A 23,337-nucleotide genomic window follows, 5' to 3' on the forward strand; every position below is an offset into this window, starting at 1 on the left:
AGCTGCAAATATATCACCGAGGTGAATACAATTCCTTGAATTCTAAATTGTAATACTTGAATGCAAGCAATAAAAATGTACAGCTTTTTATCATGGCTGCTGTAGTAATTGCACTGCTCACTTTTTTTCATCAATCATTTTGATTGCATTTTGACCATTTTAATCTTTATCGCCCTTAAAAATAAATCACATAACTTCTGTTAATCCACTTTTACAGATTCATATCAACCAGCGTGGCATGAAATCAGAGTATGCCGTTTTTTAGTGGAGTGCATTTGCATTTGTGACTTTGAACATCCACAGCAATGACTATAGTTATATTTGCCCACTAGAGGGAAGCCTTTACCCGCGTGTGTCGTCAAACCCATCCTTCCAACCAAAGTGTAGCAGCCCCGCTGCCCGAGGACATCATTACACACTCAATAAAGCAATAGTCAGTCATTTTCTCTGCTTAATTGATCCCACTGCTACCCAACAATGCATGGTGTGACATTTTTTACTGTCGCAGACACAGCAACATGCCTCAGAGTAGGACATGCTATTTGTAATCATCTTGTTGCTGTGCTCCTTTGTGAGCGGCCATCTGCATACAGCTTGCAGTACGCTTGTTGGTCATGAGCTGAGGTCAGGGGCTCAGCAGTACATTCCTCCTGGTCTGTATGGCTGGAATGACATTGTCCTAGTATTAACCAGGGCTTGTGAAACACTCGTCTGGAGGTTGAGAAGACACCAGAGCTCTTGCCCAATACAAAAACTGTTTGGGAACAGATATGGAAATCGACTAAATCGTAAACGAGGGCAGGGGAGGCTTGATAAGATAATGTTTATGTTTACAAGGCAAGTCAACAGTGCAGTCTCTCTGCTCCTACTCACACTCGACGCTCTCACACAAGCTGACATCAATACGCACCGTGCAGTTTAATTAAATATCTTGAGTAATTTAGAATTTTTACCTTGGTAGATAAAAAAAATCTTTGCTTTTCTCTTGTTGTCTCTTGCCCCATAATAACGAGTGCAACCCAGAAGTGAGAAACACCCTGCACCCAGCAGGCAGTCGTTCTATTCCAGGGCAAACACACAGTCAACCATCTGCATTCACATACAGACAAGTTTCTATTTCACCTAAACTCCATATGTTTGGAGTATGGGAGTAAATAAGGTTAAACTCATGCAGACATGCAGAGAACATGCATACACCATAATAGCAACGATTCAGTATGCTGCTAGTGCAATTGTGCTGCTACTCAATATACAAAAACTCATCCAATTAATTCAGATAAATGAATGAAAGTACACAAGCTCAACAAAACAAATGTTTCCTTTAATTTGAAAAGCATTTAAAAAGGTTTCACTGGAAACACTCATATCTGGTAGATACGTTTTTACTTCTTCTACTGACAAATTGGTGAGACAGATACTGTATGCTATTGCTTTGTGTGTGTTCCTGCAGCCTCCCTATCTCAACCCCTCCTTGCTGTCAGCATGATAGGGTGGAGCTGACAGAACTGCACATGTTTCAAGCATGCTCTGACGCTTCACTCCTTCTCTCTCTATTTCCCTTCCCCTAATGCGTGCGCGGCAATGCCCAAAGAGAAAAGAGGAGGGGCCCAGTACATGTAACCAGCTCTGCTGTTTACCAATCACACGGGTTTCCCCACCCTCTCTCGCCCCCTCCCTCTCCTTTTGCACCCTCCCTGTGTCTCTAGGCACGCCAACCAAAAAAAAAACAAAAAAACTGCAGGGAAAAAAGTGATAAGCAGCAAGCAGCTTCTGGGTTTTGCTTTCAAGCCACTCCTGCTGAATCGGTGTGAGTGAGTGTGTATGTGTGTGTGTGTGGGGCGTTCACTCTTTCTCCTGCCACAGTAGCAACACATTGCAGCAGCGTCGCCCTGAACAAAAGGCTAAACGCAGCAGAGCCGCAGGAGGGGAAACTCAGGGAAAGACACAAGCAGAGTGGCCCAGCGTGACTGCACTTCTCAGGGAGGAACTCAACCTGCCATTTAGCCCTTCTGGCCCTGGAGCGGAGACAGGACGGTAGACTAGACCAGCCCAGGCTTCCTGTCTGTCTCTCTGTCAGCGCTGAGGAGCACACCCTCTTATTGACAGCTCTGCCATTCATACACCTGAGTCTCTGTCATCCTTCACTGAGACTCCTGCACCTGCCCTCCTCCTACACCTGGGCTCCCTTTCCCTTCTCCATCCACCTGTTCTCCGAGATGTCAGACGATGACTGCCGCTCGCCCATCGGCCTGGACTGTTGCAGTTGCTGCCTGGACCTGGCCAATGGCGGTGATGAATCCATGTCCAGCAGTCCGGCTCAGGGCCTCGGTACCACGGGGGGCCTGCCTGGAAGCCCCACCAGCCCAAGTGTCAATCACTTCCGCCAGCTCCGCAGCCAGCTGATGTACCAGAACCTGAACACGGACAAGCTGAACAACATCATGAGGCAGGACTCGCTGGACTCGGTTGTGAGGGACCCGTGCTTCCTTCTCAATGAAGGGATCTGCAACAGCAACATTGACCAGACCATGCTGTCTATACTACTCTTCTTCCACAGGTATGTCTGTTGTTTGCTTGTCTGACAGGTACACCATGCTTATCTGATAAGCTAACAAGTGAAACTAAAAGGTCTTTCATGCGTACACAAGATTTGAACCCCAGGTGAAAGTTAAACTTTGCTGCTGTCAGTTCAAAGTCCACTTTTGGATCCTTGTCCTTAAATGAACAGATGGTTTTGGGGACTAATCACTTCTTTTGGATCAGCACTTCTTTTTAAAACAGCTGACATAAGTATTTACTGTTATGTATTAAGTATAGACCAGGGAGAGAGCACTGATTATGTTAAAGAAATGAGTTTCAGATAGGACACAATGACTTACATCACACCTACGTGTGCATAGCATCATATTTTGATTTAAATGCAGATTTGATTCACCTTATTCTTTGCCTTAGGCTGATAAACAAAGCACGCTATGTTTGTCTTTCATTTTTATTTCACATTTAAATAATTAGAAAATGGATTCCAGAACTTTCAACCATGTCCAAATGTTTATGTCGCTCACCGTGTCTATTTACGTCTGCGCTCTCCTTGACTTTAATTAAGCATATCTGATGCATTAGCTATATAAATTGTTTTCTTTGAGTGAGGTCATGTTATTTGAGGACAACCATAAATAAAACATTTGAACTCTAAGAAGGAAATGTTGTTCCTGGATTTTGTCTCCAACTAGAACGGATGATTGTAATTGACAGATCTTTACTTCAAAATAACAAAACACTACGTGGAGAGAGAGAGAGAGAGAGAGAGAGAGAGAGAGAGAGAGAGAGAGAGAGAGAGAGAGAGAGAGAGAGAGAGAGAGAAAACAAAACCTAACCTAGAAAGAACGTCTTGCAAAAACACAAGGATACTCTAAAACAGCAGTTTATGGTCATACTGATTCAATTAAAACACTCTTTTATTGCTAGAGGTCAATTAAAACTGGCCTGACTCCTTCTCAGTCTCCACCAAATAGTGTTTATAAAACAGTGTTTGGCAGCTCACCTCGCACTTTTTGTGAGGAAGAGAATGTCCTGCTACAAAGTTGCTGCCAGTTGGACAGTTTGTTTGGCAGCTACTGTCGAATGACTTCAGCCTCAAATTAACAGTTACTATCTCTCCAGTCAGCTACAGTTTTGACCATCACTGAACTCCTGAACCTGAGCCAGCACTTACTGTACAATGCTTGGTGAGAAAAGCTGTCATTACACATGGTCTCTGGTGGTTATAGGGGCAGTAAAATGTTGAGATCTATGGGGAAATGGCAGTTAAAACAACACAACACACTGTTATCATCCACCTTTGAATGTCATATACTGTGAAGTTGTCATCATGTGTGTCTGTAAAATAGAGATATGTGTTACAGGACCAGGTATATGTGCATATGTGTCAGACATGAAGTACACAAGATGTGATAACACTGATCTGATAATCTGGTAATAAAACAGGGTTTTCTTGTTTGTTTACGATGGTGTACAAAAAGGAATATTGATCAAAATTGATCTTTGCCCCCAACTGCACTTTATTTTCAAACCAACCAATGTCTGGCTGTTTCACTTTAAACCCAAAGAAGAAGATGGTTAGGGGTCTCTCACCACTGCTATCTTAAAAAACATATTTAAGAAATTTCTTCAAACTTGGCACAAACATTCATTGTTACTTAAGGAGTAAGTGATTAGATGTTGGTGCTCAAAGGTCAAGGACACTGTTATCTCTCACATATCCATGTACTAATTATGACAAAACTTCACACAGATGTCTAAAAGGGTGCAACGTGCTGGAATGATGATATTTTACAGAAAAAATCATAGCTGCGAAACACACCTCGGACCATTAGTCAACACTGTAACTAAGAAACAGAAGGGCCGGTTATGATCAGTAGAGAAATATAAAAGCACATACAGCTTTTCAACATAAGTTGCCCTCTGGTGCATGTCTGCACTGATAAAAACTTTTTTTTACCTGGAATAAGTATGGCATTTCTTATCACTGATTCAGTCATTTGTGGGCAATATCATATCAGTAATGTTCTCTGGCTAAGACATCTTATCAGTGTTTTATCAAACTTCTCCATAAGCCAGGCTGCTACAGAATATTCCAAATGAGTTAAATATTAACCTGTATTAACTCAACTATGTGTTTAACAGTTACAGGCTGCTCTTATCGTCTGTGGCATTGATAGTTATCACATGACTACAGATGGTAGAATTGATGGAAATCAATTTATGGTGCACAGCAAGTGATAGGGCTGATGGTGGCAATGATTAGACCTTAACTGGGTTTAGCCTGATTTTTATTTTTACTTTTTGCTTTTGATGATAAAAACAAATCAGCACCAAATTCTGAGGATGACAAGACGAGTAGGCTACCATAAAGCAGGACTAACTTCCTCTGAATTAAAGATCACATACAGTACCGACCATTTGAAAAATCTCTACAATCACTGAATTTTTCCATCTGTTAAGTTACGAAACAGCTGCATCTGCATTAATTTAACACCATTTTAGGTGATATTGTTCGTGCAGTGGAGCTAGCGTTATTGAATATAGGGACAAGTTGTTCTGTATTTATTTATGATTGCAAGGGTGTGTCATTAAGGATGAAGAACAACGGGTGAAGGAACTTTCGGCTGAGGACTGCAGATCCTGCTCCAGCTGGTGCTCCCCTCTGACCATGAGAGCTAAATAAATCAGTGAGCAAATACTGCTTTTCAAACAAAAGATTTTTATTTCAGTACAGTGCGGTCAAATTGTTCTTATGCTCAGATGAATTATTATTCACTTCATTCGGTGTTTACAATGTCATACTTTGAATAATGCCTGCTGGCAAGGCTTTGTAAAAAGTGTTACACAACAGTTTTCTGCTCTGCTTCGTTTATTCTTCACCAACCAAAAAGTTAAACTTTTAAGGTCATTAGAATATTCATATGTTGTCATTTTATGAAAAAAATAATTCAGTATTAAATGTTGATATTTGTGAAAAATTAATCCTATCTGGCAGGAGGTGAGAAAAATCAGGTTAGAAGAGCCAATATTTGCAACGTTTCTGGCTCAGAGGCAGAGGCATGTGTTCGCCCATGCCATTGGCCAGTGTGACCGTGCATCTGTCTGTGCCAGCTCAACTGTTTGCCTGACAAACAGAGTCTTTAGTCAGTACACTTTGTTCCCAAACCTTCCCTCCTCAAGAGGGAATCACAGACACGGATCATGTGGCTTTCATGGACAGGCTTTTTCGCAGGATTAAAACATTGATTTTGAATGTGTACCCTTACAGTTTTTCATGCAGAAACACAAACGCACTCATTCATTCACACATGTGCTCACAGTCTAATCCTGTCAAGAAAGCTGCCTTGCTGGGCTTGAGGTTTGCAGAAGTTCATGCATTTTTCAAGTGCTCGCTTCGGGAGGGCTCGGCTTCTGATGAAAGCCTCGCTGAAGTTTTTACTGTGTGACTTCACCCTGGGTGGCCAGTCCTCCAAGCAGCCATCATTCTCATTTGCCACTTGTTAACAGAATAAAATATTCAGCATGGCACATGGAAGCATGCCACGATGCTCTTTTGGACTTGTAGAATATCAGTTTGAGACAGTGGCCGAGACCAGCAAACGTGTTATGTAAATGATTCAAGGGTCACGGAAATGTGCTGAGAGGAGAATTTGAACTCATAAGTCCTGTTTGGTGTTTGAGGCAGAGCCAGAGAGCCCCGAGGGGGACAGGATCTGTGATTTCCACAGGATAAAAACCAGAGGAAATGTGCTGATTTACTTTGAGGCTTAGAGAGCTACACTTGGCTGGAATGAAAGGGGTACTCTTGCACACCTTCACCCCAGGCAGTCAGTCAGTACTTAGCAGCCACTAAACACCGTCACATGCCAGGGTTCAGAGGGGTGAAGAGCCTGCAGTGATGACACACTAACATTTATCGCAGCACTTGAGGTCTGTGACCAGTCAGTCAGTGAGCAGTCAAAACAGAAAAGAAAGAAGGAAATCAACCAGCGGTGGCACAGGTGCAACTGTGGAACTGGGCTGAAATGGAGTCTGCACTCTTCAGTCAACAACACAGACCTCTGTAATCTAACTGTTAAATCTTTGCTGAGTGAAAAACATTTGAAAGCATAGGTGTAATGTAACTGGAGCGCTCTGGGACGATGCTCTGCCACCTTTTTTTTTTCTCAAGGTGATTAAATAGAAAAAGTTTATGATCTTATTTAAGGGAGCCAATAAAAACACACTGATTGGTCAAAGTTACACAGAAAAAAACATTTCCACCTTAAAGTTGCTGCTAACGGCCTTTTAAAGTAGCTGCATTGAATGTACCTGTTAGTAAAGATGACAAGGCAGTAAAAGATAATTTCAACCATCAGTCACTGACGTTTCTTCATTTCTGAGACATCCACACTGAAACCCAAAACCAGCCTGTTAAACATGGACAGTTTGTCCTACAGACACAGCGCCAACGGAAATGAATGTTCTTAGCTACGTTTTCTTAGCTGAACCTGTTAGCTTAGATTAGCTCAACTCTGCCGGCACTGCAGCTTTCACCTCAGCATGGATGTTCGTCCTGGCGTGGCCTCATTTGCTTGACAGGAGTAAACTAATTCAATCATTCACAGACTTACAGAAGCCGTGCATGGCATCCGCTAATACTAGCCAAGCAAGATGTCTCCTGTCTGATATTCTCAAGATCCAAAAGCCAGTGTAACATTTAATTATCCGGCTATAATTGATAATTGATTAACCCATGCGTACTGAGGTTGGCACAGTTACATAACCTTTGAGACAAGTTAAACTTCACTAAGCGTCTGTTCGCCAAAGGTGAGCTCCGGTACTTTAACACATACCTCTGCACATCTGATTGAAAGGTATGCAGACCAGCCCTGTCTGTAGCTTTGAGAACGTCTCTGGCGTTGAGACACAGTGGAGAGATGTTGTTTGTTTAATGGCATGTTTGAGGGCGCGACATGACGAGCATCGCTTGGTTCAGGTCTGTTGACTGATGAGGGGAAAGAATTGTGCTGCCTGGCTGGGAAAGACAGTAATTGTTATGTCTGAATAAAATTGAATGCATCAGCCTGTTTGTGAGACAGGACTAGAGGCAATTCTGTTCTTGGTACGAAAAACAAAATGGCAGTCAAAGGATACTCACACAAGAGTTACAACCTCAGACTAGTTTTAATTTTCTGCTCGGACACTATTAACTTCTGACACGTAGTTGCACCAGTAACCTATAGGACCCCATTACAGCGGTAAAAGTTCCTCTTTCTGGCCTTAGAGGACCACCAACTGTTGGCTGCTGTCCAGTTGACTACTGAACACGACCTCGCCCTCCCACAATGGAGAGGAGACAGGATCCAGCTGTGTCAGAGACCCAGCTGGGTGTTTATGCTCCACTCTGCAATCCAAATATAAACCACTAAATAGTTCTGCAACAAGATGTCCAGTTTTTTTGTGGAGTGAAGACCTATTTTAGTGATCCTGTGTGGAAAAGTTATGGAAAGTGTCTTTGCCATGTGTGAGTGGTCTAGAAATCCACACAAATGTACAGTATATTTAACAACCCATAAGTATTTTAATCTCCGGGGCATCTCTACTAAACTACAGTATCACATTTCTACATGACAGTGAATCATTTCTCTACTAGAATATCAGGTAAATACCGTCATTATATCGGACATGCCCAGAGGTTGACCTGTTTTGTTCATTTGCATGTATGTAACACACGGGGAACTGGTATCTGCTATCAGTCACAGGGCAGTTCTGCCTGCTCAGGCTTTGAGATCAAATTATTTGCATATAAGGCTCACACTTAGAGAAGTGATACATACATTTGAAGGACCCACACAGGCAATATAGTGCACCCAGAGGCCTCTGGATGTTTATGTTGTGTGTGAAAAAAGTGAGTGAAAAATTGTGGGAGGGAGAGAAGAGGAACAAGCTGCTCGCTCACATCTAAACCTGTAAAATTGTGAGTTAAATGGCATCTGCCTATTCCCTGCTCCCATTGAGGCTTGTTCTGTTGATAACATCATTTTAGAAGTACAGCAATCAGCCAGGAATGTAAAGATGGGGATAAGGCAAACAAAAAACATATTCCTCTGTATTCTTTATGGCTGTAGTAATACAGCACAATTACAGCATCATTGTCTATGAATTTCCATATGTAAGCTGTCACAAGCTGGAACAGGCACAGGGATCAGAGTTAAACTAGTTTTGGTACCAGAGCTGAAATTCAAATTCACATCTCTCCCACTGCTACAAAGGAAATCTCAAGGAGAAAGCAGTGTAATTTAAAGTTCAGCGTACAATACATGATGAAGGAGGATAAATATGCTGAGTTTGAAACTATTCTTTTCATTGCTGTTCTTGTCTCTCCCAGTTTTGCCCACATAAAAGGCTTATGAATGTCAGACACATCCTTGCTGACGACAGAACCTGTATCCAATTACACTTTTCTTTTCTTTTTTTTTATATCCAAGTTCTTTCTTCTTGCGAAGAAAACCAAATAGCGTGATTTCACGTCTCCTGTTAAAAGAAAAAGGAACAGTTTCCCACAGAGGGTTGGGGGGAGTTACATAACTTCATGGGTTGCAGGTGGCAGGGGAGACGGATGTAAACAAAATTCGGGGATTAGCGGCGAGAAGGCGAAGGGAAGGATATCAGGGTGGAACAACAGACTCATGGCCCGGGCAAGTCTTACTGTAGGAGCCAATCCCTAACAAACAAAGGCCATGAAGGCGAGGTCTGAGCAATGTCAGAGGAGAGAGAGAGGGAGAGCGGGAGGGAAAGATAGCGCAAGTCAGAGGTAGACAAACAGCCGGGCGGGAGGCCGGCGCTAAGACAAAACATAGACAGTGCCTGCTAAAAATAGTGTGTTGTTGACACTCAGTCGAACTGTCAGACATAGGTCGGTGGACGACAGACGTCTGTGGTAAAAGTCACAACCTTTTTCTATAGCTTAAGGAAGTCATTCTTTAGTCGCGGGAGGAAGCAAAAAGCTATGAAAAGTGTTTGTTTAACGGCTGTTTTTATGGGTTTCCTCAATAACTCTCAGCGTTTGACTGTTTCAGTGTTGAAAACATGCACAGAGCCAAGAGATCGATTGACCATATTAGAGAGGATGAGGATTTTCTGACACAATGTTGGTGTAAATTCGGTGTGTTTGCACCACATATTAGCCCTGTGCCCAGTTTTATCACTGTGGGCCCAGTTTAAGGAGGCATGTACAATAATGGCTTTTTAATGGACCTCTTGAGTTACTGCCTTGTTTTGTTGTGACTGTGTGAATAGGCCGCTCTTGGTGCTGTGCCAGAAGATGCCTGGAACCACTGTTGGCTACTTTGTGTGCATGTGTACTGTATGTGAGTGTGTGTTTGTGTGTGTATGTGAAAAGCATTAGGTGTGTGTGCATTTCAGAGCTCTTCTATCAGACTACTCTCCAAGTGGTGATCAAACTGCTTTCATGCATGCTGTTACTTCACACACACTCACACACACAATTAAAGTCATTATTCCCACCCTCTTCTGCAGTGTGTGTGAGTCAACTCTGAAATACACACACACACCCTGTACCATAGGTTGATGCAACCTCCTGTGTACGGCCCTTTTCTTTACCAATGCTGTTGTGGTTCCTTGTTCCGTTGCCACTGACAACATGATAAACGCAACATGCTAATCAGCGCCAGCATCTCTGCTTTCCGTGCGCTTTGTTCGCGCTTCGTTTTACTGCAAAAGTGTCTCTCCCCACAAAGAACCTATGTACAAACATATAGACACTGTCTGTGTGAGCCAGAAAAAGTATAAAATGATGAAAAAGGGAACTGAACTGCACTTTATTTTGTTTTGATAACATCCACAGTCTTAGCACTTATTAGCAGCTTACAACTAAAAGGAGTGCCCACAAATTCACAATTTACACTTGTTGAAAAAATGTCTCAGTGGGTCCATGCCTATGTTCCCACAGCCTTATGTTCCCACAGCCCTATGTTCCCACAGCCCTATGTTCCCACAATTCTAAGATTTTTCTCAGAATTAGGCCCTATGTTCCCACTGGACTCTCTCTACCTATCTGGGCTCTATCTATCTGGCCTGTCTAGCCTCTACCGGGTCTTTTTACTAAACTTAACCAACTCTTTTAGTCATTGCCTAAACACAACCAATGGTGGGACCAAAGGGGTGTGGGAACATAGGGCCTAATTTTCAGTGACAACAAAAGTTAGAAATGTGGGAACATAAGGCTGTGGGAACATAGGGCTGTGGGAACATAGGAATGACCCCGTCTCAGTGCCCAACGAGAAACTACCCGTTAAATTGCACATTCATCTCCAATTTTGATAAATCTATGGCTTCAGCAATAGCCTAATGGACATGAATGTATAGGCCTACTGAAAGACGGATGAATGGTTTGTTGGTTTTGGACTTTCCTTGGGAATTGCTAACATTGATGAACAAAACCAGTTTTAATCCTTGAACTTTCATTGTAGATGATAGTCTTTAGAAGGATTTTCTTTTGTTTCTTTAAGACACAAATCTTGGAATCAACCAATACTCTTCAATGACAGCTGCAAGGGTCAGGAATTAGTCGTTCATCCGTCTGTCTGGAAGACACAAGGCACACTGCTTGGCAACCAGACAGCTCACACACAGATATGAACACACTTATCAGTATACAGTACACAAAAGGTGACCTGCGGTATTATGTTGTTGTTGACACATCACCACAGCAGAATCCAGCTAAGCTCTTTTGTCCTGAGTGACAGAGAATTGAGACACTGCATGTACCAGAGGTGGATTAGACGCGTATAAGTAACACATCACGTTTGCCATCTGAATCAAATCCTCAAGATCAGAGCGAGCTGGAAAACCCGTCTTCTAAACTCATGCTGACTTGTTTTGGAAAAATAATATAAAATACATGAAAAGGAATCATGTTTGTGAAAGAGCTTCGAAAGAGCCTCAGTGTACTAATTTTCCAGTTAATGTTTGCATACATTTGTTCTCATAAAATGTGCTAAATATATACTCAATAGACCGTGAAAATCGTATTTATTTGGGAGTCGAAAACAAATTTGTAACAAGCTAATGAATGATGCAAGTAGAAACAGATCAAAGGGTATTTTTCCTGTTGCCTAATTCATGTGTCATGACTATTATGCTACAATTATAAATTATAAATGTCCAATATCAAAGTTTCAAGGAAAAACTGTTTTTTCCCTCCTTTTTTGTGTGTTATGAGCAAAGTGTGTTAAAAAAAATAGTGTGGTTTCTGTTAAAAAGTCCTCGTACTTGGGCCCATGAGGCTCAGCTGTGTCACATAAATACAACTTAAAAAGATGATGAAGGATTCTTGAAACAAACCGGTGAAAAATAGATAAATATGGAGTCAGAATAGTGACATGGATCCCCGCCCCGCCACAGCACAGCTGAGAGCATGAGACCTGTGAGATGGATATGGAAAGTACAAACTGGGAAATTTTTCAACAACGGAAAGAGGGAAGCGTTCTCAAAAAAAAAAGTCGTTCTGCAAATACTTCAAAAGACGGATGTAGTACCACCCATCCATTAAAATCCTTTTATGCTTCATCCATGCTCTCTTCGTCCTTCCCTCTTCTATTTGCCACATCTATTCCTCCTCTCTGTATCCTTGTTTTCCCTCCCTCTTTCCCTTGTTTTCTCTCCATCTCAGTTGTTCTAGTTGGCAGCCGTTGGACTTATGTAAGTCTATGGGGGTGGGGGTGTTGGAGTGACCATGGTTCACGCTCAGTGCCTTATCTGTTTGGACCACGGCTATGGCGCCTATTTAGATAATAAGGCAGTCTGTCAACACTTGCCATCAAACACATTCCCCACCCACACACACACACATACACACACACCCACATATTGCCCTGTACTTGACAGTGAGTCATCATGCCACAAACATTCAATTTATTATATTTACACTGTTTAAATAGGCATTAGACAATAATAAAGCTTGCATAACACTTGATATCAGAGGTTGGTGTGATTTGTTCTGTTCATCAAATTGCAGCTCACACGCGACAACCTGCGGTGTCATCGTATTAGTCAGGCAGTGGAAAATATGCGTATTGTCTAGAGCGAGGTTCATAGTGTAAATGGTGGGAAGCTGAAATGATGGAGTTATTAGACTTAGCACCGCACAGCCTGAGCGGCACAAGCTGCGGGCTGGAGAGCAGTAAAAAATGCGGTTCTGTCCTACTTTGATTACTATGGGATTCCCACTCTTTCTCTAACTCCGCATGAGAAGTGCAAATGTGGTAACCCACCCTGCTGCTGAGGGCCAAGTTACAGTTTGGCCGGGGTGATGAAGATCTGGAGTGGAAATATAGGCTGTTCTTTTTTTTTCATGTGCGTTTTATTTTTTTTCCCTTAAGACCCATGGGGAACAAATCATTTTGTTGACTGAACACGTAAAAACTTGTCTTTGTATCCAAACGGAAAGAGTTTGTACAAAAACTGGTAGAGACTTCACTTTTTTTGCCTGGCAGCATCCCTTAAACTTAAAGGGACTGGCATACCCTGAGTCTTTTCAGATTCATTCTGACACGTATTCCATCTGTTTCTCTCTGGACGCCTGTTTCATAATCCCATGTGCTGTTATCCCACACTGAGTCAGTTTTTTTTTCACTCACCACAATAGTCTGCTACACAATGCAGCCAGACAGCGCTTTTGTGGAGACCTATCATTAGCCTATCTTATTCCCCCTGGGCACTATTCACATGCAGGTTGGGTACATGATGTACCCTACAAAGAGTGTGCACAGGCATACACACTCACACACACTTAAACACACTCACACACGCAGGGAAATTAGGATGCACATAAAATTCATCTCGTATCAGCTCAAAACACACACTAATGTGTACAGCCTTATCAAATATACATGAGTACATACACACACCCACCCACACACACTTCCATACTCTTAAGATGTCTTTTACCCCGCAGGGCATGGCGCTAGTATTAGACATACTTTAGCAACGATGTTGCCACAGTCCATTACAGAAGAAGTCCTCCTAAAGTGTCAAGGAAAAAACAATTAGTTCTCTGAACCCTCATGAAATCATGATTTCCACAACGCAGGAAAGGTAACATCACCATAGCCAGCCACATGTTGTATTTTTGAAGTTATGCAGTTTGGCAAGTCTCACTTTTTTTTTTTTTTTTTGTATATTTGTGTTTGCTACAGCAAACAGTTTTGAGCTACGTAAGTGGACGTGTCATTTTATTGCCCAAACTTTCCCAAACATGGCTTTCCTGTCATGCAATGGGAAAAATTGTAATGATTCCTATTAGGATGCATAAAAAGAACACAGTTATGGTCAGAAAGTTTATGTCAAATTTGGTCGAGCATTTTCATGTTGTTTTGGTCCATCAAAAATGATGGGTGTTTAAAAGTAAATGTCAACTTATAAGTGGCATTATACAGGAGTCAGTGACATCTGCTTTCCGTCACATCCTTAATTTAACCCACAGTATCTGAGTGATGTTTCAAAATTTAGTTCAAATAAAACTTTCTGAAGTTTTAACCTCACTGTGAAAGCTGTGTCACCCCAGTAGCACCCACCCTGCATCTGGGAACTCCCGTGTTGTGCTGTCATCCATAATTGCATCATTAAATCGGGCCTTTGCGCAACATTGAGAGGATGAGAAAAAATAAACAACTGAGAGACTTCACAGGGCTGTCAAGCTGTTAATCAGAGTGGGGAACATGTTGGGTAACCTGGTGCAATGCATTTGTTTCATCAGTTGAATCGGGGTGTGCAGTAAACTTCATTGCTAAATCAAGAAAACCTTTTCCTTTTCCTTTTTCTTTTTTTTCCTGCTGCGGCAAAGAGCTTGGCAGAAAGTAAATGTCATATAACTGCCACTATGAGTTACGGTTTACAGTATACATGCTCGAAAAAAGTCCAAATGACTGGCAAACCCCTATGAACCATAATCAGACTCTGACTTGAGTGTAATGAATATGGTTTCCTGTTTGTTACTGGTGCTTCCAAATTTCCAGACTCTCACTGGCTTCAAGTTCAAATGCGCTTTTGGAGAGGCACTCTGTTAGAAGGCAAAGAAAGACAAAGAGAAATTTTACAAGAAAAAAAAAGAGTTAAAGATAGAACCAAACAACTTAACAAAGAAAAAGAGGAAACAAGAAAAATGTGATGCAGAGAAAAACCTCCAAATGCACTATATTTTTCCCCAGATGACAGTTGTGATGACAATGCATTTATGGCAGTGAGTCATGGACCATGAAAAAGACAAAAAGCTGATTATATCAGCATTTTATTGCATACAACTGTGGCTCTTAAAATTAAGCCAGTTCTCCTCAATATGACTTCAACAGAAGAAAGGAGAGGCATGCTGGGCTCGGGACCAGTTTGGTTCCATTGGCAGGCAGCAGTAGTGGAATGAAAAGGTAGACCTGTTCTGCCAGGCTCTTTTTCTCTCTCTGGATAACTTTTTGGCAGACAAGAGCCTGCGAGGGAGAGAGTAGAAAAATGAACTCATTTGCCAAGTTTCAGTGAGTCTGTGATTGTTTCTGGCTGTTCCTCAGCAGAGAGACAGAGACGGAGATGGAGAGGGAGGCACTAACAGAGTCAAATGAGCGAAAATAACAAGATGCATCCTGTCCAAGCCCTCACTTCGCTCTTTGTGTCAGAGTGTTTAAAGGCAGACAGTCGTACCATGGGGCAGCCTGTGCTGTGGTGCTATCTGATGGGGGCATTATGCCTCTCTCTCCCCTCTGCCATCTTACTGTGCCATCATAAGGAGCAATTAGCAGCAGTGACATTAAATGACCTTATTCTGCATTCCTTCCAGTATGCTGTCATGGAGTCAAGTGAGTCACAGACTCATCATTATGTTTGCATGCCATGATGTTTACACAGTCTGGGGTTGAGCTAAACAACAGCCATCTGAATACATGTAGATGCTTCTGCAGCAAAGTAACGCAGCTCTGATGACAAACGAGGCCACTCCTGCCAAGAAAGTCTGGGACTCTGGGAGGAATGTGGACAAATGTTGAAAATCTTTTCCCCCCCTCCCTTTCTTCATCTGTTGCTCCAAAACTCCCATCTCTCATCTAACCCTTGTGCATACACATTCCATCCAGACTGCCATCCATGTCCTTTTTCTTTTTTTTTTTCTTTTTTTTTTGGGGGGGGGGGGGTGCACACAAAGACCTATTTATTGCTGGCCTGAATGCAAGGTGTCATGTAAGGAGAAGTGAGAGAGAGAGAGAGAGAGAGAGAGAGAGAGAGAGAGAGAGAGGGAGAGAGAAAAGATGGGGATTTATGTAACACTGGAGGTCATGACCTTTCAGTGCTCGTGAGCCCAACAGTGTGGAAGTTAGCTGGGGTCAAGAGGTTTTATTTTTTCGCGTCAGTAGAACTGTCTTTTACTGTGGAAGAGCTCGAGCTGAGCAGGAAGTTGACCTAGTCTTCACCTATAAAGCAACAGTTTGATGCTCAGCAAAGGTCACTCTCAAGTCAAGTTTCAAGCTATAGAGATTTCAGTCCAATGAAATTTTTTTTTTACAGACCCACCTCTTTAATTTTGAGTGCTTTTTAAAAAAAATCCTTTTCTATGCTTCCAAAGTAGAGGCTCACATCTACAGGAATTCAACAGGAAATCATAGTCATCTGTGTGGTGCACACGTCTCCTCTCTCTGCTTCTCCTCCACATTTCCATCTGTCATTTCCACACACTTGCTCTGCTCGACCCTAATGTTTTTACTGATCCATCGCCTTCGGGCTTGTTTAGCATGATTTAAGCGTTGCTTTGCTGTATGCTAACTTCATATGCCAGGTCATGATGTGTGGGAGGCAAACAGTGCATATATAAAACTTAGCTTTTTCCCTTGAATGCTCATGACTTGTTAAGTTTCTTGGGCCAGAGTATAAAGTTAAAACAACTGTTGTAGCTTGGTTAGCATGCAGTGGTAGTGCTGCACACAAGGAAGGCAAGAAAGATAATTTACAAAAAGCTAGGCCTATGTATTTACTTAATACGTTTACATAAAAATCAAATACAATATAATCCCGTCTGTTCCACCACGATTGGACATGAACAAGCTGAAATGGAACAAACCACTTCACCAGCTCACACACACCAGCACACACACATTAAAGTAAATCCAGTTTCCAGCTGACATGCATCTGTGGTTGGAGTGGTGGATAGGTGGATGTTCTAACTCTCCAACCATGAATAATCTGTAGGTTTACAATGGTCGACTGCTCCGCCTGATTCCAAGACAGTGACCTGTTCTCACCAGAGGTTACATAACAAACAGACAGACACAACAGAGTGGAAATGTTGGCAAAACACTGGCAGCCTGTCCATATGCCTTTTTCCAGGATAGTGTCAGGAGACTCGTTGGAATGAATGACAAACACATCTGAAGCGTGATGCATTTCAGGCAATCCCTGAAATATTTTACTACAGTCTTAGTACTGAGACTCCGAGTACCGGTATCACAGCAGTAAATTTGTTGTGAGGACATTTGCTGGCTGACAAGAACACACCTAGTGTTTACATTTAAAGGAGGATCAAAGCCTCTTGAGGACAGCAGAACATAAAAGTAGCTACAAGACACATAATGGCTCTCAAGAGCTGCACAGGGGAGTCCGCAGGCCAGCAGGGGGTTTGTGGCTGTACCATGACTGGTGTTTAACCTCTAGGACTACATAAAGAAGAATTGAAGAATATTTTCCGAGCTGGGAGGAGTTTTAAAAGCTCGAGTGAACTGTTCCACCCAGGCAGCCTGACTTCACTGAAGTCCAGGCTAATCCGAAAATGGCCGGCACGCCCTAAATTATACTTAACTTTAAGCCTTAATAAAATCTTAACAGGTGATGTAAATAAATAAATAAAAAACTGTGCATTTGCCACTAGAGGTAAAATTAGCTTTAGAGACCAAAACTGTTCATTGTTCTAGGCTGTGAATATGTTTTTTTCCCGTGCTGAAGTTGTTCATTTTAACATGGGAGTCTATGGGAATGGACTTGTTTTTGTAACCAGGCTCTAGTGGTCATTCTAGGAACTGCCGTTTACTTTGTGCTGTCATATTATAATCCCAGAGGTTTTCAATTGATTCTGCAGAAAAATCATTGTTAGATGTCTTGTGGTGATTCTGAAATGATGTTTTCGGTCAAATAATTAAAATGGTTGTACCTGATCATTCTGATTAACAACATATTTTCTTTCTTTACTGTCCTTATGCCATCCATTTTAGTGGTAAAAATGAGTAGTTTGGTGCATTTCTAGCGCTCTTTCGATTCAGTGGTCCACTTCCTAGCCCTCTGGAGGGAGAGGATGCTATTGTAGCTAATATCAATGGGAAACTCAGAGAAACACCCTGATAAAAAAACAAAGTCCATTGCTGTTATTCTATGACAGCCAGCAAGAGGTGGATGTTACACACAAAAGAAAAACTGAAAGACAAGCAGGATACTTCCTCCCTTTCATATTCAAATAAGCTTTCTAGAAGGAGATATCAGATTCAGACACAGTAACACTTGTCCCGTGAGTGTTGTCATTTACTCGCAATATTAGGTGACAATAATATCTAGGCCATCGCACTGAAAACAGCAAAGCTAAGCACCTCTCCCAGGACCTGTCTTTTTGGGATAGTCTCATTTTCCCCTCCTACATTTTGGCATCTTATCTGGTCTTTGCATTTCACTGAAACAGATAGAAACTAATGCAATGGTTCAGTTGGGATGGTCAGCACGCAGCCAGCATTTTGAGTTTTTGAGTTTAGCCAAGTATGTCTTTTGGGAATCCCCATTTTAGAATTATAAAAAGAGCAGCTCCAAAACTGTCCTGCAAATATTATAAATTGAGTAATTAGTGTGTAACTGCCAGGTTTTCTTTTCAATTTTTCCTGTGAATTTGGGGCCAAACTTTCATACTTGTTTCGATATTTATTCATCTGTGTGCATTTCTAACTGATTTTCCACATCGCCCAAGGCTGTAGTGGTAAAAACAAACAAACAAACAACAACAACAAAAAAACAACAACTGCATAAAACAGTTGACCTGGGGTGACGATCAAAACAGTCCATGGCACCTGCCGCCGCAAACACAATGAGACGTGCAGTGGGACAGATTAAAGACTTACATTCTACTTATTATCTTGATCCCATGATAAGAGGCTAACACGTTTTGCAGATGTCTGCACTGTTACTCACGCACAACATCCTACTAAACAAGTTTTGTCATATTACAAACACAAGTGGGGGTTACCCTCTTAACCTGTACTTTTAAAAGCTTTCTGGGTCAGCTCATGTGATCTTTTTTTTTTGCTGATTGTATCAACAGAAAGCAAAAAGTGCATCCAACTTTTTTTTTCTTCACCATCTCATATCAATCTTACCGTCTTTTACACAAACACACCCGCATGCCCCCTTCATTATCTCAAGGTAACCATGTTTTTTTGACAGTTTACCTAAAGAACTGGGAGTACAGCCAAGGCCTCCTATCAGAGGAAACACTGCCTAACAACAGCTGTGAAAGCCCTCTCCTCCCTCCCTCCCACCCTCCCTCTTTCTCCTCCTCTCCTTTTCTCTTCCTCATTTTTGCATTTTCCTGTTTTGGTGTTTGGTAGCTCTCTGCTCAGGCTCTGATACAAAACAAGGGGCTGTCCTCAGGGCTGCACCAGACACAGGGTATCTGGTGAACTGTGATCTGATGAAACATGATACCATGGATTCTTGTTATTGGCCTAAATTATGTCTGGCTGCTCGATAGTTGAGCAACTATTGTGTTTTCTTTTTTTCTTCGCACACGCAGGCGACTTTGTTCGAAGAGCAGAGAGACAATAGAAATCAAAACAACAAGAAATCGTCACGCGATTACACAGTGTCCTTTTAGCTAAAAGGAGGCCATCTTGCCTCAAATTGTGGTTCTCTAGCACGTCACTGTTAAAGGAAATATGCATATCTTGCTGCACTTCCTTGACTTCCATGTGTCAAAAAGTGTTTAATCTGCCCGAACACAGGTCATCTGTGATGCTGAAATACAAATATGTGTATATGTCGCACAAAAGGCCATCCTTAAGTAGAGTAAATAAGAAAACTGCTGCACAGTGTGTTTGTTGTATTTGGCTTTCAACACCCCAACAGCTTGAAGATGTGTGTGTGATGTTCCTTAATGTCTTTCACTTTTAACAAGCGGAAGAAAAGGCATGACCTGACAGTATCTGCGTGTTCACCTTTACTCGGAACACGGCCCAGACACGGTACATTGACAAAGTAAACACAAATATCCAGATACAGCTCACAGTTACATACACGGTGCACTGTCTCGCTCCGTCTTGCCCCAGTCGGATGAGCATGCATGGCGCAACAGCAGCGCCTGTGCCAAAAATAGGTGTGCATGTACCAGACAACAGCGAGACAGGTCAGACACAAGATAATTACCTGGAGCTATAGAGTCAGGGTTAGAAGTATGCCAGTCAGATAGGATTTATTGCTCAGAGACAGGTTGAAAGGGCATGAATAACATTAGCCGTTGGAGGGGGTGGCTTGCAGCAAGGAGAAAAAGAACAACAACAAGAACATGAGCAAGAGAGGGCGACGGCAAAGCCAGATGATCCAGACGGCAGGACAAATGACTGTGCACAAGGTGGCAGACAAGACACAAGAGTGACACAGCTTAATCCAGTCATGATTAAGCTTTTGACTTGAAGCCTCTTTAACAAAATAGAAAAACAAATATGGGGCACCTACATATTATGATTTTAATGAGGGGTGTAGATGTTGTAAAGTTTGGCATCTACCTTGCAGGCGCCACACTGCGCTCCTTCTCCCTGCGGTCTGACTATAATTGTAGTCGAACCAAGAAAGAACACCACAGTCATTAAACTGGTGTGAAGAAGACAATCAGTCACATATAGGCTGGAAAACAAAGATAATGACTTGCAGTTTTGTTTGACTGGATGGTTGAACTGTGTCTGCGTGTGTAGGTACGAGTGTGTGTTCAGGTCAGGAGTTGTCCTGTGGGTGTGGGAAACTGTGAAACACCCGATTTAGTTTCAGTTCTGCAAATCCTGAAATAGTTCCTCAAAAAGCCTCTATAGCGTAACTGACATCAGTTTCATGTACGTTCCGTATGAAAAATACTGTAATCACAAGGGGGGGGGGGGTCAGATGATTAAACAATAAAGTTTTCACTTCATGAAAATCCATCAAAATGAAAGAAATGTTACCCTGAAGTGATACATTCACAACCCACAATAGTATTTTATTACCGTAATTGGTCACATTCTTGAAACATCCACACATTTGAATAGACTGAATAATAAGTATATGTTGTTATTAGACAATAAATTATGGTATCCCTGTCTCTGATACCTGATGCTGGCACATACCTGTGCTTCTTGTGCAAAGGTTCTGCAACAACAAAGCAAAGCATGGTCATATTTCTCCTATTTCACAATTCTGCAGGCTGATCTCGTGTTGTGACAGGGTCGAAGCCAAAGACAACCCCGGATCAGTGCACAGCTCTGGAGAGTGTTTGACCCCCTTGACCTTTCCCATTCTCTTCCTCATTCGTCCGCTGGATAGCTGTGATTGCTTTCCAGGGAACCCATTTTAATAAGTCGACCTTAATTGCATGTTAAACTTTCAGTTTGCTGCCACTTTGTTTGATCCATCATCACCTTGCTGTGCGGATGCGAAGCCGGGACTCTGCAGTGCTCATGGGAACCTCATCCGTCAATGACTGAATCCTGTGATTTGGGCAGATAATGTGACAGCTTATTGGCTCTTAAACAGTGCTTACGTGGGCAAATCTGTCCATCTTCAAAACAATAAAGGGCTCTTACGCACATCTCGTTGCCGAGAGGCCAGATCTGATTAGATATTTTACGTCAGCCGCAGATTTATCTCCAGCAGATCTCAACCATACCCATCATTATCATCTTTTATCATAAATTTTCCAAAACATTTTTTTTTTATTTTGATGCCAGAGATTTACATTTTCAGAATTGAGTTTAGCATTTATCATACTGTAGGTCTGCGCTTCAGGCAGTCTTAATCCTCAAATCTCCAGAGACATTTCTTTCTTTTGTGTGTTTAATGCAGCAGCATAAAGAGTTCAGTCTTACCAAAGGTGTCAACTTGACAAAGAATTTCTCTATTTCAATGTCTTAAGAATGTGAGCGGTTGCCATGCCAAGCTCTGTAAATCTACACGTCCAGACAGAGACAAAAACAGAGTGTGTTGTTCTTGTGCCAGCCTGCCTGTATGTATTACTGTGAGAGTGTCGCTGAGCTTTTTTTTCTGCAAGTGACAGTGTCCTCCAAGTCAGGTGCATGTGCATATCCATTTCTATGAACCCAAGTCGACGTGTCTCGATGAGGGTTTGTCCTTTTTGCATGCATACATAGGTATGAATCTGTCCGTGTTGTCAGCGTCCACGCTTGAATGCACACCTTTGCTTTCATGGGAGTGCGACTGTGTACCTGTGTGGTACGTGCGTGCAAAACAGACACGAGAGTGTTCTATGGTTTCATGAGTGAACTTTGGACCTCTTGGGTACACGCTGGAAGCAGGCCAATCCAGCCGGCATTGTTTACTCTCGCCGTTTCTACAATGACTCGTATGGCAGATCATGTTTACACGCTCTTCTGTGCAGCTTCGAGACCAGGAAAATTACATCTCTGAAAAAGACTGTTTGTCTTGTGTCCCCTGACTCTAAGTTCAAGAGTCACCTCAAGTGGACGTATTTCCTGTTTGATTCTGGGAAGCGAGCGTGAACCTCAACTTTGCTGTCAGACAATCATCTGCAGTAAAAATCCATCCTTTTATTTAGGAAAATCAGACTGAGGTGAAATTGACTAAGCATACATACACTCACTGGTAATCATTCACATGTGTTTGGGTTTGAATGCAACAAAACAAAAAATATTCCTGAATGAAACCTCACAACCTCACAAAGATTTTGCAATCATTCAAAACCATTTTGCTTTTGTGGAATGCAAGACAGCCCACACTGTTAGCTTGATTTTCAGCAAGTGCAGGAACACATTTCAGCTCAAACATTTGCATTCATTACAAAGAAGCATGAACAGTTGCTTAGAGGTGTTCTCATGAAGGATCCCACTGGAAAAAGAGACAAGCTCTCTCTCATTTGTTTTCTTAAAGTTACACTCACAGCTCAAAGAAGCCAGAAAATGATGGAAATAGCAGCTCCAAATTCAGTGTCTGTTATTGTAGGTGCTTATTTATTCATTTTATTGTCTGTGCAAGGCAAAGTTTGACCCCGCAACGCATTTGTCAAATTCTCTGACTTGGCTTCCAAATATCCTGAAGTCAACTTTTTATCTGTTCCTTTCTCCTCTCCCCTGCTGCATGTCTGCAAATGGACTGTGACCAAATGAAAAAAAAAAAAAAACTTCACCTCAGATGACCAATCAGCGAAGCTTATAAGACATGCGTCTTTCTCGAAGGGGCAGGCTTTTCGGCTTTTTGAAGGCAGGATAGGCCGGGGTTCCTGTGAACTCCCTAACAACCTCTCCCTGCACCGCACAGTACTGGATATCACTGTGTTCCCAGTTTATTTGGATCACACAGCAGCTTTTGATGCTGATCCTTCCCCTGGTGGAGTCACATCCTGAAATAGTGCTCTTATGTTTCATTTGAAACGCTATTGCACTCATATCAGTTGTAAGAAAAAACATATTTGAAAGGTTTTTGAACAATTTAAATTGTCGGGATACTTTAAATAATGTTGAACAAGTGTTCTATTGGTAATAGTAATAATCGGTCCGTGCACTGTTTGAC

At 42.0% G+C, this 23,337-nt stretch overlaps 1 protein-coding gene across 1 annotated transcript in view; it reads left to right on the forward strand.

The window, feature by feature from the left end:
- The first annotated feature begins 1,784 nt into the window (after nucleotides 1-1,784).
- Nucleotides 1,785-23,337, forward strand: part of tsc22d3 (TSC22 domain family, member 3) — a 36,174-nt gene continuing 14,621 nt past the window's right edge. Inside the window, exon 1 of the mRNA XM_083981236.1 lies at nucleotides 1,785-2,557. Within this exon, the coding sequence (XP_083837362.1) occupies nucleotides 2,217-2,557 (341 nt within the window). The 5' untranslated portion in view covers nucleotides 1,785-2,216. The remainder of the gene's footprint in view (nucleotides 2,558-23,337) is intronic.

This window comes from Trachurus trachurus, assembly GCF_905171665.1.
Source record: "Trachurus trachurus genome assembly, chromosome: 10".
Lineage (NCBI taxonomy): Eukaryota > Metazoa > Chordata > Actinopteri > Carangiformes > Carangidae > Trachurus > Trachurus trachurus.